Genomic DNA, 17332 nt, shown 5'->3' with positions numbered 1-17332 from the left:
AAGTTTTCTTTAAACCACAAGTTCCTCTAGCTGCAGAAGTACACCTTGGGGTACTATCTGTACAACTGTTTGTGAAATGCTGATGTAAATCACAGCTAAAGTTGACACCCTGAGGACCGCGGACATAAAAAACATTCACATAGTCTGCTCTCAGATATGAGAGAAGGATTGTCCGAGAGGTCAGAATGAGAAGATGTCCTTTCATGTAATGGTTTCGAAAAAAGAGGACAAATGAGTGAGTGGACTCACTCTGAGGACAAAGAGGACAGGTAAAGGACAGGACAGGCAGGGCTGGAATCCATTTGGCCTCAGCTCAGTCTCTCTCCGCTCCTGCTCTGTTTTGATTAAGTCCCTAACTGGATTTTTCCAATACCAATAGTCCCAATAAATCCATCTCTATGGGATATTCAAACCGGAATTATTCCTGTCTTTCCTCTGTGCTGGAGAGAAGTGCTCGACACAGTTTGGAACAAGACACCCAATCTGCACTCCTCTCTATTGTCTTCCCCAACAGACAGCCCAGTGAATGAGCGCTCTCGGCCAAATCCCCCTTCCATGTGCAGACACAGACTCCCCTGCCCACAGATACGCCTCGGCTCTAATTAGGCAGACCGCTGGACGTGTTGCGGGGGGAAATCTCTCTGCACAGACATATCGTCTAGTGGCAGCTTTACAGATTTACGTCCTTTCATCTAGTTCGGGTGCATGTGTGTAAGCCGGTGCTGAGGGAGAGAGATTCTGTAGTTGTTTTCTGACGATTTAGTGATGAACACAATCCTGACTTTTTTAATGTATGGCTCTCAAAGAGAATGAATGCGTGTGTCCGTGCTGCAACGTGTTGCACGGCCTTGCACAGAGTGTACAGTATGCTTCAGATCTGCACAACTTAGCTCAGCATTCCCCTGAGACCTGCGTCATCAGCACAGAGGTTATTTCCTGTAGTTGAAGAGCAGCATGACTCTCTTCCTGTTCTGTGTATGAAGTAGCATCAGATTTGCCCCCCCCCCCCCCGCCAAGTCCAAGTTCTTTCTATAATGGACCGATTACAAAACAAAAAAAAAAAAAGCAGCTAGCAATAAATGTTTTTGCAGCTCATTACTTATTTCCTCTTTCACTCTAAATGTATTCAAGAAATCCAGGATAAAGACATCCCTGACTTAATCATCATCTTGTCAGTCTGGTTCTTGTAAAGGTGAATGTTTCAAAGACGGAAATAGGGAAAAAACTGTCACGGTGGTTGTGTTTAAATGTCAAAGTCACAGCAGTATAGCCACTCGGAATTGAAAGAGCAAAGCCGATCCCTTCGGAAATATAGTTTTCACGTTCACTCTCAGTGCATTCATGGATTATGATTACTACCTGTAGGCCTAAAAGCTCTGGCTCTATAAAAGTGCTACAGCTCAAGTTAAAAAAGAAGAAGCTCGACCTCAAGGAAGTCTACAACATGCATGAAATTTTAAATTAACAAATGCAAAGTGCACTTTGGGGGGAACTGACACTGACGTGCAGGCGAAACAATTGCAAGAAAAAACTTGTTGTATTTACTTATTTTAAGTTTTGATTTAACACCGTTGTGACCCAATTTCTTAAAGAAGACAGAGCGCGCCTTGACTAAACTACAATGCAGTGCAGCATTAATGAACGCCAGCATACAGAAACAATCACAACCACTGAAGTCTCCTCTATTTCCACCCAAACAGAAGAGCTGTTACCTACTGCTCATCTCCTCCCTCTTCTTCTGTGTCCCCGGGGAGGCTTTGCAACACGGTCCCTTCCAGCAGCTTCCTCCTAACAACAAAAACATTGTTTTATTCTATTTTATTTATTTTTTTCCTCCCCTCCATCTCAGTGGAGCTATTACTCTGCCTTATTCTGCATATGACCCGGGGGCGATGGGAGGCGGAACACATTGGCCGTGGAAGATAATGTCTTTCCACACAGCTGAAATCTCAGAGCTTCACACTTCTCTGGTGGTGGTTTTGCAGCTATTTGGTTTTTTGTTGCAGTACGGCAGAATGGAGGATAGTAGTGCTCCCATTGTGGCCTATTGGTAACAGTTTTATATGCTGTTATTACATTAAGCGCTAGCCCACTCAGAACTGAGGACGAGGTGCCAAAATACGGGCGTTTGTGCCAAGAAGACCATGTCCAACTTATCCAATTATTTATGCTCAAAGCTAGCAGCTGAGGAAGAAGGTCATTAGATTCACTTCCCACATTTGAAATGTATGAATGTGGGTATTATGTTACCGTCCTTCAAGAGATTTCCTTTCGCTTTTCACATGTATCTGTAAAGACTTTCCTCTGTTGGTATCAAAGGAAGGATGGTGAAAAGGCTGCATAACCAGATGCTAAAATAAAGTAGCTGTTTTGTGTCAGAGTATCTGAAGTCAAGTCACAGGTCATCATTTTAGTTAAAACATTCAAAAATGATCAGTATGGACACTGTGAAAGGAAACAAAAGCATTGACAGTATGTCATAGCATGAACCCTGTTGCAGAGATGTCTGCTGAAGTTAGCATGCTAACCAGCTAGCCTCGGCCTGACCTGTCTAAGTGCCACTTTGTCATAGTGCCAGCTGTTACAATTAAATCACAAAATGTCAAGAAATTAAATCCTCTCACGTCTATTTTCCTTAAAAGAACAGAAATCTACATATATACACCTTCTGCATATACGTTTCTTTGTTTTACCAAGCAAAGACAAACTTAACTGCCTCTTAAATTTTGACAGAAACAAAGTCAAACTCACCAAAACAGAGTTGTCTTTCCACGATCACCCCTGATGTTGCTTCTGTCCCTTCCCTGTTTGCCATGTAGCTAATGGGAGCTAGCTACAGCTAAGGATAGCTAGCAAAGTGCAGCAGTTGTCGGTTACTCTGGTGTCATGCTAGCATTTTCTTATTTAGACAACATACAAATAATTAGATGGGATGTCATTAGTTTTTCCACATATTTATGCTCTTAAAATGGCTACAGAGATAACAGAACATCCTGATATAAATGTCAAATGTCAGCCTCATGGTGGTGGCAGACGACAAAGTCATGGAATCACCTTTCATCAGTCTTCATCCTCTGGAGACAGAAAACATCTGCAGATGAGATGTGAGATATTCAATTCTGGAACGAAGGGGACCGACCAAAACACCGACACTGCCATTCATAAGGCAACGCTGCTTGTGTGGCTAAATATATTGATTCATTTTCTTAACAACACCTGAGTGTTTGTGTGTATGTGCGTGGGTTAATTTGCTCTCTAAGTGGGCCAAATGAGCAGGCAGCAGACTGGTACAAATCCGACACTGCATGGGACTCACTGGGACTACAAAGGGCTGAAATTTGGTACACTTGCAAAAACAACCGAATCCCACTGGAGTTCTCCTTCAAGTTAAGTTTTTATTCCCCAGCCAAATACTTTTTTTCTCCGCTTTTGTTCAAAGATGCATTTGTTGTTAACTACACTTGGCAGAGATCAAACAAAGATGGTGTTTTTTGGGGGGTGTGTGGGGTGAGGCATTAATTTGTTAGTGGCACAGACAGAAAGGCTTTCCTGCTACAGAAATGACTTGCATAGCACATTAGGTACTTCATTAATTCACTCTACAAATAATAAATCAAAGCGTGAGTTTAAAATGACACTGATTCATGTTATAGAAATGTACTTTCACTCTAAACTTACTTTTGTGCAGGCATCAGGGTGGCATCTACCCGGCATCACCTGCTCAATCTAGAGTTGCTGATTTCCTGTTCAAGAAAACAGAAAAAGACAGATATGAGTCAGTAACTGGTTGAAAATTATGCGATTCTGACCTCAACTTCAACACTTCACTTTCAGGAATTACAACTGCCTGTAACCCAACAAGCATGGACGCTACTAACAATCACATTAAGAACTGGTGTTGTCACCGGGGAGTTTTTGTGTTGTGAGTTTCAGTTTTCTCAGTGTTACCAACTTGTCTGTCAATGAAGACATTCAAGGATTACTGTATTATTTTATTGAGCAGCAGCAGCAGTAAACCCTTTTTATTCCCAGCAGCCATCAAACCCAACAAAGAGCAGTGACACCCCCTAGTGGTAAAACCTGAGTCATGCATGCTTGATGACAGGCATCGACAAACCACTTACCTCTTTATTAATCATCTTATAGAACAGATTGAATAAATGAAATACTATTTACTTTATATTTCTGTCCAACTTGTTATTTTCTATGTTTCCTTGTGTCCATGAAAGTACTTTCCATTCACTGTAAATCTTAAATCCACAACTGACTTGTTTATTGCTGCTGGTCTCTGAGGTTTTACCAAACATAATTTCATTGTTTACATAGAATGACAAACAAAGTGTCTAATCATATCACTTATCTTATATAACATTTGCTTTTCTACAATATTGAATATATATATATATATGTATGTGTATATATATATGTATATATATATATATATATATGTATATATATATATATATATATATATATATATATATAAGAAAATACATACTTTCACTTCTATTAAGTTTCATGTCTGTCAGGACATATTTGTGAAAATATAATAAAGCATTGGTTAAACAAAACAAACCTGCTGTTTTCATTCCTTTAAGTGTCCTCGCTACTGATAATAATAATATATTGTGTGATGTCGTGACTGTTGTACCCAAAAGTCGTACTTCAATAAAAGAGTAAAAGATATCATGTAAATAAAATGTGCCATGTTAAAGTCACCTATATTAATAGTACTTTAATAAATATATTTAAATATTGCATATTAGATGTGCTTTGGTATCAAAAGTAGTTTTCTGGCAATTAATGAAGTATCAAAGGTTACAAGGAAAAGTAAATTAAACACTACTTAGGCCCTGAATTCATCAATCAACAACATAACCAATTAACGTTTTCAAATAAACGTAGGCCCATTGAGTAAAAAGTACTAATTTGCCTCTAAACTGGAGTGGAGTGGTAGTATAAAGTCTACTTAGTTACTGTATTCAGTTATATTCCATTGTGACACTAATATTTTCTGTCATGGTCATCATAGTGAAAATCTAAAACCTTTGCAGCTCTAATTCCTGGCAGCAAGGAGAGGGCTTTGGAGCAAGTTGGGAAATACAATAAGTGTTAGTATAAGTAAGTATAAACGAACAGTTAACTGAATAAATACAATTTGAAATATCCCTACTTCAGTAAGTAAGTCAGTAAGTATAGTTTATCTAATATAGCACCTTTCACAGAGCAAGGTCACATAGTGCTTAACAAATTAAATCAATTGAAAGGAGTAAACAACAAACACAAGCAACAACACAAAAGAGACATACTGTATATTACAACACTAGAACAACATGTTTTCAGTTGATTTCCATCAACAGAGGCTGTGTTATGTAAAATGAACAATAAAAGAGGCCTCAGAGGCCTTTTTGTTTGGTCTGTGGTGGAAACATTCAGATGGAAATGAAAGATGAGGTGTGGAGGACTTGTGCTCTCGGTAATATTTATAAAATTCCAGATCTTACTTCTGGGAGTTTCCAAACAACAGTAATTGCATCATCCTATTAGTCATGATGAGGACAACTGTAAACACAGGCTAACATCTTGTCAGCTCCAACATACAGAAGAAGAGTTAAACTTTTTGTTTTTGCTGCCTAATATAATCAACAATGTTATGCACATTCAATGAATATAGTTAATTTGACATGTCAGGGATGTGACTGCAACTAAGAAATCAAGTGAGGAAAAAAAACAAAAAAGTCCCCTGTTTTTTTTTTTCCGCGCAGCCGCAGTTGGAGGCGCCGTCCTGCTCGTGTGCTTCATTCTAACGTCTCAGAAGACGACGGAGAAATGACGGTAGCACACCCAAACAAGTGGCCCACGTTGGTTATCACCTTTGTTTTCTTCTTCCAGCTGGTCTCAGGGTAAGTAACATTTTCTGAACCTTGTCGTGAAGTTTGTGAGTCATAACGTAACATAGACGTTAAGTTACAATCTGTATCACGACCCCTCACGCGAGCTGTTTGTTGACGGTTGAGTCTGAGGCGGGTGCCCGGTGTTTGTTTCCGGAGTAAGGTCGAGGTGGTAACTCAGGTTAACGCTTGGTTTATACCCAGAGATTCATGGTGAGGTTTTAGCTGAACTGCTGAATTGATGTAAGTAAGTGTCATGTAAGATGACAGTTTGTGACTTTAAGGTCGGTAAGGGTGGGGCAAGAAATCGATGGGTAACGAAATTCACCACAACACCTGAGTTAAAAAAAATAACCGTTAGAATAAAGAAGCAAGTGAAGATAAAATGGACGATAAGGCGTTTCTCTTCATTTACGGTAAATGTTGTAATCAAACGATCTTTTTTTTTTTCTAGCTGATTCATGTTGTTGGAAACTCACTTTCACTTTCGTTTTCCGGTAACAGGGCCGTGAATTCATCCCAGTGTCAAGATGGTACCTACGACCATGACGGGCTAAAGTGTTGCAAGTGTGGGATTGGTAAGTGTCAGTGAATAACAATACAGCATCTATTTAATTTATCAGAAAGTTTACTGATCTTGTATTGAAGGCAGAGGTTGAAAAGTGGCTTCTAGTTAGCATTCTTAAATGACAACATGTGGGTGATGTATTGTTTTCTCATGTCTTACCTTAATTATATGTTTTTTGTGATCCTCTACTTTGTCTGTCCCTGCTTCTTAAAAAAACAACAACAACATAAAAGTCCAGTGTCTAGGATTTAGTCATAAGGTTGTACATTGCAACATCTGAATACACCTCCTCTGACTCAGTGTAGAGGACAAACTGCAGTGAACACTTGAAACTCGAAATAGTTAGGGTTTTACTAAAGAAACATGGCTGTGCAAGATGACGGACTCTTCAGAATGGTGGATCGATTTTGAGCATCATAACCTGAGTCATTCGGTCCAATAAAAAGTGGAAGGTCTATAAGAGCTGCATGATTAAATTATTTTATCCCCATTCAAGATACCCAGGCACTAAATCAGAAGTTAGTTGGCAGAAGTCTCCAGTGTATTTTCATGCATTTTCATACCCGAGAAAATCAAGCTTTTTAGCTTTAAAGTGCAACTGAGCAGCATTCAAAGGAATGAATGGGGCTTCCCCTCCAAGGCTGTATCCTAAAGTTTTATTAACATTGTTTTGACATAAAACATATGAAGAACAAAGGTGCTCTTAAGTTTCTAACTAATGCAAGAAGTCAGCCAAGTCTGACAAACATCAAAAGCAGAATTATATGAAAAAGAAAAAAGAAAAACACACTTTAAATTATAATTTTGTGTTACATATGAAACCACCCATTAGCCATATATAATGCGGATGACTGTTGCTGGGCCAATAAGGAACCGCTTCGGCCTAAATTAATCTAGCAAAAATGTTATATTGTTAAAAAAATACATAGTGAAAATATTTTAAAAAATATTTAAAATGCAAACAAAATTTTGATTCAAGGTCCTTTTTCATGCCAGGGCCTCAAGAAAGGGTAAAAATGCATAAAGTTGTCCATCCTAGTTCAAAGCACCTGCTGCATAAGTCTTGGCCTTTTTGGAGAGTAGGACATCTGCAGGCCCCTCAGCAGTTGCCTAGGATGTATTTCTTGACAAAATTTGTTTTAGCATCTTTACTTATTTTATGGTTAGTATGTCTTTTAAACAGATATACAGATAAACACCTGGCAAAGCACTCAAAACCACGTCTGTGGTAGTTCCCACTACAACTGGTGACTAACACATAAAGCCACACTGTTGGTGCTGATGTTAATAATTATGGCTATTTCATCTTGTTATTGTGTATTTTGCTAGAAATATTTATTTTCGGACTATATTTCTGTGTGACTGTCTGTGTGGGTGTGTATATGAAATTAATCAAAACATTTTCTTTTGGCTCTTGTGTCTCCCTGCTGTAGGTCTGTATGTGAAAGAGCACTGCACTGCTAATCTAGAATTTGGACAATGTGAGCCCTGTGATGTTAATACTTACAGCAGTCAACCTACTGGACAGACGTCCTGTGAACCCTGCACATCCTGCTCACACGACAGTGGTATGTAATCTATTGCATCCGTGATATTAAACATTATACTTCTTGAAAGGCAGTCTGTTATAGCTGTACAGTTTGAAGCAGTCAAACAGTCCTTCTAATGTCAGTTGTGTGGTTTTAATGTCCTTTCAGCTAATCTAGAGGAGGCGGATAAATGCACTCGTGCCGTGAACAGGAAGTGTCGATGTAAAAATGATCACTACTGCGTCAGTGGCACCAGTGACAACTGTAAACTCTGCAGTCCTTGTGCTAAGTACGTTCTGCTCCGCTTAGTATCTGTAAACCAGAAGATGCATGTGTAACTTCTTTAAAGGAATGTCTTCAAAACGATGCCATGATTCAGTTTGTTTCTTAATGCCTACTTTTCTTTTGGTTCAAGATGTCCTAAAGGCGTCAAAGAAACCTGCAAAGGCAACAGTGACACAGTCTGCAATGAAAAAACCGAAGGTGTGATTTAGTTTAGCATGATTGCAAATTAGTATATTGCTATGTCGTTTATAGACTGATATGGCATTATTTTGTCCGTAGTGAAAATGTAACCTCTGTACCTTTGTGTTTCAGTGGTCGACAATACAGGGACAATAGTCGGCATTATTATTGCAATTGCAATATTAATAGCTGTAGTCGGAGCTGCTTTTTGGTATTATCGTAGAAAGAGTGAGTATTTCCACCACTTTAGTACAACTATAAGTAATGAGACAAACAGAGGGCGCTAGAACCTCACATGTTCTCAGTAAAATAATACCACAGTAATACCTGCGGTTCAGTTCCAGTAGCACACAGATAAAACGCTGTTTTGATATTATATTTGTGTAATTTGTTTTTTGATAATTTATCTCATTAGAGCGAAGACAAAACCCTCCATCCCAACATCCAAATGGAAATGTACAAGGTCTAGATGTTGAGCTCAAGGTAAGTTATCCTCCAGTGTGACCTATTTTAATGCTTTTATAACTCTGACCAGCTTTAAGATGTTTGTCCTGTTGATCTGACTTGTGTCTAACCTCTTTTGTCACACTTGCACATGTGCTTGTTTAATAAACCACGTACTGTCTCTCTTCTAATTTTGGGCGTAGCTGCCTCTCTCTGTAGGAGGTTCAGGTTAGTTGTCTGAAACCGTTGGTGTCCTTGTTAGTGTGCTTGCTCTGTGTCAGTACTGTTGTGTTGTTACATTATTCGTGGAGGTGTAAATATTTTACTAACATTCATTCTTCTTCTTCTCAGGAGGTACGGCCTCTTATAAAAAGTAAGTAAGAGATTGATGCAATATTGGAACTTTATTGATGTTTGTATTTTCAAGTGTTGGCTGATAATATATAATCAGGCTGATGCAGTAACAGTGACAGGAAGGTGTTAACATTAAGCGACATGACATTTCATGCTCATATATTGTTTTCTATCCTTTCAGATTACAACAATCTCTACATTTTAGCTACACTTTGTGCCATTTTTGTGTCGGTTTTCCTGTCATTATTTTTTCATGGATATAGTTAGTTTTGTGGCTCCGGCACATGAAGACGATGTCCCCATTCTGAGACGTGCCCACAAAGCTCTGATTGTTTTTCCTAACACTGTGAATTAGCACAACAACAGAACTGCTTTATGTGAATCACTGGAAAATTTGCAGATGGAATTTTTTCATGTGAAACATAGCTCAACATAGAAAAAGTTATGTGTTGTACTTCAATGCATTAATCTCCATTTTTTTCTTTCTGTCTCATTAGTTCCAGAGATGGATCTCCAGCCTTACCTCCCTGACATTGCAGAACTGATTGGATGGAATGACATGAAGGAAATTGCGATACGTAGCGAAATACCAATGACTAAAATTGATGATTGTAAACGTAACAACCCCAATGATGCTGGTGAGCAGACAATTGAACTGTTAAATGTCTGGGTGCAGAGTCAGGGCCTGGCGGCAGGTGAAAAGTTGTACCAAATCCTAGAGAAGACTGGCAAGAGGCTCAAGGCGGACAAAGTGAGAGATATATTGCTTCCTGGTGGGATTAAGTAATCTACTTGAACGTGTCCGCACTTCTGAAAGTAATGAAATGTGGGATAAGGGTGAGCTCAATAATCAACATACCCGATATGTATATTTATCCTGTGCCTGTTCAAGCAGCACTTGAACATCGTTCAGTCTGCGCTGAGTTTAAAAGAGAGACTAAAGTTAAAGATATTTTAAAGATTTCCATGCATGTCAGCTACCTGTTCAGTACTATGCATGTGCAACTTTCAACCAAGATGAGAAAAGAGGCGAGATGTCTCACTTCTTAGAAACTGCCTTCAACAGCTCTGGAAAAAAACGATGTGTATAATTTAGAATATCATTGTTTAAGACTTGAAACAAGTGTAACTTCTTCTGGATGTAGTCTGATGAGGAATATGATCTGCTGCCATCAGGAGTTGAATCTTGGATTCTACAGCGCAGGCTCACAGGGCTCTCTCTTTCTTTTACCGACTCCTCTCGTGTGCTGATTCGTTAAGCTAAACTGCCATTCAGAGTGATTTCTCTTAATGACGAGCCGCCACCAGTTCTACCTGCTCAATCTGTCAAAAAGCCAACAAAGGCGGTCAAGTGCTAACGGGCTGTCATGACCTTAAGCCTCAAATCCACTTTGAAATGCACTTTTTGTTCTACTGTGCTCTATCACAATCTTGGATATAGGCTTTACCTTAGATTGTCTGCAGAATGTTTTTGTATCTGGTGAATGTCGACTTAAATTCACTATTTACAAAGTGTTTGATTTAGCTCATTTTGTGTTAAATGCTTACTAACATCATAGGAGGACAAAGGAACAGTCTGTGCTTCAGATGTACCTTAGTCTTACTATCTCAGGAGTAGGACTGTGCTCATATTTGGTTTGACATTGTTTGACATGTATGGAGGTGGTCTGTGCATCTTTGATCATTCCATCTGCTTGTCAGAAATGAGTGGAAATTTGATTTTCTTAATAAATAAAAAGACAGGCTCTTTTCTTATGACCAAAAAGGGATTAAGGAAATTTTAAATATGATAATAAAAAAATGAAAATAAAATCACTACAAAAAAAACAAAAACAAACATCAACTGTGGGATTGCCAGTGTGCCCCAAGGCAGGGTTCGTATGGGTGCTTGAAATCCTTGAAAGTGCTTGAATTTTAATGTTGTGTTTTCAAGGTCTGAAAAGTGCTTGGATTTTAGTTTAAGTGCTTGAAAGTGCTTGACATTATAACTCTGTGTCTTTCACAAAATTGGGATCAGACTGGATAATTAATTTCTGAAGTTTTTGCTATTATAGAATATAATTACCGCAGTTTACAGCAATAAGGTGCTGGAAAATCTTAAAAATGACCCTTAAAAGTGCTTGAATTTGACCTTGAAAAATTTGTACGAACCCTGCCCAAGGTCACATCGAAGGCATCTCAATTGGTTCATGATGTGTATAATATAATGTGAGAAATGACTTTTGTAATGCAAGTGTTTTGTCCAGACCAGATATTTACCACTGTATGATGTGCTGGAGATGCATTATATTTGTTTTCTCATCCTCATTGTGTAATTATTTTACTTTTTGTTATATTTGAAGTGTCTTGTAAGCCCCCCTCAGACCGGGTACCTCATGCTGCATGACACACAAAAAAATTTAAAGTTAAAGATTTTTAAGCTAGAATAATGAAATTTTACTCACAAATGTAAGTCTTTTATACAAAATGTATTTTTATATGTAAATGTTATGTCTGTGGAGGCACTCAGAAAAACCAGCACTGTAATGTAAAATAATGTTACTGATAAATAACACAGAAATGTTTCCTTCCTTTTCTTGTCATTTTGTGAAATAATGGATTGAGATTTTCTGTCACTACTTGCTTCAAATGTTCTGTAGTAAAGTGTTGAATACGATGCACTGAATTTTGCCTCCCTTCCAGTCTCTGGAGAAAGTATGTGTCATTTGTGAGTAATGAATATATTTTATGTTATACAATAAATCTCAACAGAAATACAATCAGTGAAAGTGTCATATTGATTTTGGTCCTCATATGTTGTGAAAATGTGATTGCTCTAGTTTTGATCATTTAGTACATTTGTCATCTTCTAACCAGAATATGTCTTCATTTTTTAAAAGACATAACTATTACTTATCTCTGGTTGCACTTAGTGTACTCTTAATGAAATCTACGTTTAAAGTCTTTGTAAGTTTCTCTTTAAAGTAAAATGTGCTCAGGACTATGTACTTTCCCAGTTGATGAAGTAATAGGTAGCTGGAACACAAACCTAGTTTCAGTTCTGACTTTGGTATGTTGAGCGGCGTAACAACAAACAGGAGCAATGTTATTTGAACTTTCCCTTTTTATTTATAGTAGTTTAGTTGCTTAATCCAAGTTGCACACTCTGGGAAGGCTAAGTATGGATGAAGTTGACACTGACAAGAAGTCTGTGTTTGAATATTACCCTTTATAAACCATTTGAGAAAAAGAACAAAGAAATGTTTTTAGTGAAAGAAACACTGAGGTGAGAAAAGACGTATTGTTAATGAATATCTGAGTCTTAAGAGACAAAAACTGAAAATTGATAAAAGTTTCAACTCCTCTACATTTAAGTCACTGCCGTTTTTAACTACTGTCAACACAAAGAAAATCTTCCAGTTTGTGTGGTAATGGGTCACACTTAAAGGGTCAGTTCACCCAAATAAGCCAATACAGATACTACAGACTTTTTGTTTATTCAGATTTTTTTTTAATTTCATATTGTTTAATCTTTCTAGTATTCCACATATGCATTTCACAATAGTAGGCCTATTACTTCTTGAAATCTTTTAATCTTTTAATACAAGCACATAAATCCAAACTAAACAAAAGATATCACTATAGGTAGCTGCGAAAATGTGATTTATTTGTTATGTTGGTGAACTGACTCTTTAAACTCTTGTGGGTTTTTTTGTTACAACTGTGAGTTTTGAGCTCTTACACTTCATTTATTTATTTTTATTCATGGAGTTTCATGATCTTACATATCATGTGCACATTGTTGCATCTTTAAATGTGAACAACATTGCAGTTAATCATTCATTTGAATATAGTTTCTCTTAGGATCAGCGTAGAAGAAAAACAGAACCAAGACTTCAATAGATTCTTTCCTGTAAATCTCAGAGGGAAAAGGAAGACCATCTGTGTAGCCGGATTATTTTGGGTCCGCTGTCTCATTTGTCTACTTTCATTTCTTGGATATCTGTCGGCCCAAGATTACGACATTGGCACCAGTGTGCCCTCAAAAGAATCTCAGACATCCAGACACAGGTTCAAACAGTGCTTTGGTGATTTTGCAGAGTCAGCTTATATAGGCATGCAATAACATGTAATGTCATACTAAATAATTAATTGGGATTATTTCTGCCTGTGCTGTTTTAGTTTTCCTTTTTATTCATATATCTATACTTTTTCTCCGTCTTTTTTGGTGGGGATCTTAACTTTCAGCTCTTTTCTGTGTTACTTACAGACTGGACAGCAATCACGCATACGTTGCATACGCAGTACATATTGATGCCCTCAGCCCCTCTGCATTTCTGTAAATGTACCTGAGTTTCCATTCAAATATTGGGTTTCAGTTCAAGTATGACTTTACTGTGTCCCGTAATCCCACTAATCTCATAACTGCTTCAAAATATATTATTCCATAGTTGTTTGGGGGTTGACAACATGGATAATACTTTCAAAAAGAGGTCATATTATGCTTTTGGGGGGTTTTGCCTTTCCTTTTTTGTGTTATGTAAAAGGTCTGCAAAGTGAAAAGGCCCAAAGTCCATGCCAAGAGAGTTACTCTATCCTGCGCTGCCTGACACACCTGGTTTGGAGTCAAGCCTTTACTTCCGTAACTTGTGTAAGTCGCTATGTAACAGCTGTTATATAAATATATACATTTATATATTTATTATATTATATATACCGCTGCTCTGTAGCCATAGTGGTCTCTTTAAAGGACATCTGCTTTACAATGTAAACAGTTTTAACATTAGTCAGAAATCACATAAGTAAGTCAAAACATGCGATGTCGTGCCATCGAATGTATAAATTACTGATGTGGATACAAGTTGGGATTTGTCCTCCTGGCAGAACGTGGCGTATCACTCCACACAGCATTATAATTAAAAAATCAAGTAAAGTAAAAAAATGTTGTTCATAGATTCAAATTATAAGTAATGTCAGAGCATTTTTTTTATAGAAAGCAAGTCTTCACTTTTCAAAATTGTTTACTGGGCGCCGTTTAGCTCAGTTGGTAGAGCGCGCGTCCCATGTGCTGAGGCTCTGCAGCAGACCCGGGTTCGACTCCCGGCCTGGGTCCCTTTGCTGCGTGTCACTCCCCCTCTCTCTCCCCCTGTTTCCTGTCATATCTTCAGCTGTACTATCAATAAAGCCATAAAAGGCCAAAAAAATAGTAAAAAAACTGTCAAACAGTTAAATAATTCTTTCATCTCCAAGTAATAAGGGTGTGCTCAGGCAGCATGCAGAGAGGACGTGTCCTGCCATGTTTTAATGGTGCATGTTGAAATTTGTACTTTGGATATTTCTTGTCCGTACTCTTACTTCTTGCAAGCGTGGTGAGTCACTTTGAAGTGATGCAAACTTCAATATCGAAGCTGTTTAGTAAAGTCTGACCTCTCTGTTTTCATGATAACACAAAGAGACACATTAAACTTGGATCACATTTTTATGACTTTCTCGAACATTGAGCATCCAATTATTCACAATGATGACTCTCTATATTCTTAGATAACTGAGTACTCACAGTAAACAGTTGTAGCTAAATACATCTGTGTTTATCTGTATTCTTGGACAGTGGAGACGGGATAATGTTACAGTCGTCTTTTGAACAATTTCCTGCCAAACATTTTGACTTTTTGTTTTTTTCAACCTCCTGTGAAAACATGTTGTCATTAAAGATGATTACACAGGATTGTAATTTGAGCTGACCCCAGCTTCTTCATGAAGGAGGAGACAAATAAAACCATGTTGTTATCGTGTAAGCATGAGGAAAAAGGGGAAATGTTGTTTGGATAAGACAGTGAGTATAGTTTAAACATATACCATATGGGACTGAAAAATGCTCGGGTACTGCGGGACAACTACTGAGCGATCGGAGCTGAAAAATAAAGACACTTGTCAAATGTACTGATCTGTTTCATTAAAAGTATGCCGAATTGGCTATTAGCACGTCCTTATTGCAATGTTTAACTTTCCAGATCTTTTAAATGCACAATAGCAGTTAAAAAAACGCAGAAGGAAAGGGTAAAACAGAAAAAGCCTAACAGGCCTCCTTTAATAAATCCAGTAAACTAAAGGATTATTACAACAACACTAATATCACATTCACATTATGTGGCAAAAGAAAAGAAGTTGGAGAAACAAAATCACAATTGAATTGATTTATGAGGTTTAAGTGATATTTTGAAAGACATTCATTTACAGTATAATCCACTCATCTGCTGTCAGTCAACACTTTTTACTCAGTCGGTAGCAGATAATCAAATCTGCGACAAAACATGACCTCAGTACATTTATACACATACATACATCCATACATATAACGTCTGATTAACTGAATTGCTAAAGTTGAAGTGCAAAGTATGGAAGCCCATGGAGGACTAAATCAAAATGTTAGAAACTCTGAAATGTAGAAGTTATTCCACAATAGCATTTTCATTTTCCACATTGTTTTGTGTTATTTGAGTAAAAATTCAAATCAAATACTTCAACAATTAGCATATTCATTATGTCCCATATGGGCTTCCATAAAAAATTGTATATGAAGCTATTCATATTTTTATGCTATGAAACATTTTGGTAACACTTGAAGGAGCAAACTACAAACCTTTTACAGCCATATTTAACGTTTAGATCCACATTTCTACCATGTCTATCTCATTCTAAAGATTGTATGTCCACGCTGAAATAGTCACTGTTTGTCTCAATCATCTGAACTCCATTAAGTCAGTCATGCTTTCTTCATTAGCTGCTTTTATAGCAGGTTAACAGATGAGGGGAAAAAAAGACCCTCACATATTCTTCTCATCATGACCCTTTCAAGGACAATTTTCTTGCCCTCCTCTGTCTGCATTTTCCCTGCAGTGTGCCAAACAGTCTGTCCCAGTGTGTGAAGTACGGCGCGTAGTTGACTTTGAATTTGAGGTGATGGAGGTCGTGATGCTGAGCTCCTCCGTAGAGACCAAACGGCACCAGTCTATGTGGAGACCAGGGGAATTCATATCCTGAGTGAGCCTCGACGGACAGATAGATGTTAGTGATGTAGAAGAGCATCTCTGTGAGCGGGTGGCAGTCCAGGAGAGAAGGGTTCAGTTTTGTGAAGAAGCTGAGGCTCAGCATCTCCCAGACACTGGAGTTTTCTGTTGTCAGCGAGAAGGTGGCTCTGTAGAAGTGGTGCTCCCTGTGGAAGCGACGGTAAAGCCAGGACACCTTGTGATGGAGCACATGCCACAAAAAGTACTGCGTGTCGAAGAGGAGGAGGCAGGCCAGTATATCCTTAACAACAGTCAGCATGTCAGGCGCCAGTGGAGGAGAAGACGTGGATCTGAAGTACCAGTGTACAACAGACAGTGGGAAAATGAAACACACATGGTTGCGTAAAATGGTGCACAGGCAATTCTGAGCCATTCCCCATGTTACCTGGCTTTGAGGCTGAATCTTGAAGCGCTGGATCAGGGTCAGTTGTGAGCAAAGAATATCCAGACAAATGTAAGGCAGGCAGAAGCTCAGGTAAATAGTCAGAGAGAAGAAGACTGGGAAAAATGGAGATCTGAGGAGGCTCTGTTGTCTTAGCCAGTCCCAAAGAATCTGCAGAGGGAGCAACTGAGTGCTGTTTGAGCTTGTCATCCCTGCGGAATGAGAAAACCTCACTGTACTGACACATTTGTAGTCAGTGGTGCCTTATTGCGCAAGATACAAAGTGCTTCATGTCTTTTTTTTTTTGTGGAAACTGCCAAACAAGTTCTTAACGGGTGATTTACATTCAGTCACACAGAAACCATTTACAGTGAAAATGTTCTAGTTCAAACAGGAGTTTGTTTTTAGTACATGTAAACAAGAAGAGTTCAGTGTTGAGCTTTAAATGAAACAAACATATATGACTGTAAATTTCTGCCCTCAGAGGTAAAATACGTGAGTGTTGTTGTGGTTATTACCTGAGGAGCATGAATAATATCCATTCAGTCTGTGCGTCATGTGTCTTGCAGCACTCTGTCAGTTACCTAATAGGAAATTCACAGTAAGTAACTGGTAGCCATTGACAGGGAACATACTGCAGAAGAGATAGCAGC

General features: G+C 38.3%; 2 protein-coding genes across 3 annotated transcripts; one reads left to right on the top strand and one right to left on the bottom strand.

Annotated features, from left to right (window-relative positions):
• Positions 1–5778: 5778 nt before the first annotated feature.
• LOC115597149 (tumor necrosis factor receptor superfamily member 26-like) lies at positions 5779–12010 on the top strand. Of its 2 annotated transcripts, XM_030442873.1 has the most exons (10): positions 5779–5903; positions 6396–6469; positions 7893–8027; positions 8157–8277; positions 8404–8471; positions 8586–8681; positions 8869–8936; positions 9101–9125; positions 9249–9270; positions 9749–12010. In XM_030442873.1, the coding sequence occupies exons 1-10, from the start codon at positions 5830–5832 to the stop codon at positions 9780–9782; spliced, it is 717 nt and encodes a 238-aa protein (XP_030298733.1). In that variant the 5' UTR covers positions 5779–5829; the 3' UTR covers positions 9783–12010. The 2 variants fall into 2 exon arrangements, with proteins under 2 accessions (XP_030298733.1, XP_030298732.1); XM_030442872.1 differs by lacking the exon at positions 9101–9125.
• A 3278-nt stretch (positions 12011–15288) lies between these two features.
• On the bottom strand, positions 15289–16902 carry LOC115596199 (cholesterol 25-hydroxylase-like protein). The gene has a single exon (XM_030441049.1). It carries the CDS (start codon positions 16887–16889, stop codon positions 16071–16073), a length of 819 nt encoding a protein of 272 aa, XP_030296909.1. The 5' UTR covers positions 16890–16902; the 3' UTR covers positions 15289–16070.
• Between the last annotated feature and the right edge of the window lie 430 nt (positions 16903–17332).

Source organism: Sparus aurata, chromosome 15, assembly GCF_900880675.1.
Source record: "Sparus aurata chromosome 15, fSpaAur1.1, whole genome shotgun sequence".
NCBI classification, from domain to species: Eukaryota; Metazoa; Chordata; class Actinopteri; order Spariformes; family Sparidae; genus Sparus; species Sparus aurata.
Note: the sequence above shows the minus strand (reverse complement) of the source record. Positions and strands in the feature narration are given on the sequence as shown.

Coding starts and splice junctions, on each gene's coding strand:
- LOC115597149 (XM_030442872.1), top strand. CDS start 5,830: ATGACGGTAGCACACCCAAACAAGTGGCCCACGTTGGTTATCACCTTT. Junction 8,472..8,585: donor CTGCAATGAAAAAACCGAAG/GTGTGATTTAGT, acceptor TTTGTGTTTCAG/TGGTCGACAATACAGGGACA. Junction 9,271..9,748: donor GGTACGGCCTCTTATAAAAA/GTAAGTAAGAGA, acceptor CTGTCTCATTAG/TTCCAGAGATGGATCTCCAG.
- LOC115596199 (XM_030441049.1), bottom strand. CDS start 16,889: ATGACAAGCTCAAACAGCACTCAGTTGCTCCCTCTGCAGATTCTTTGG.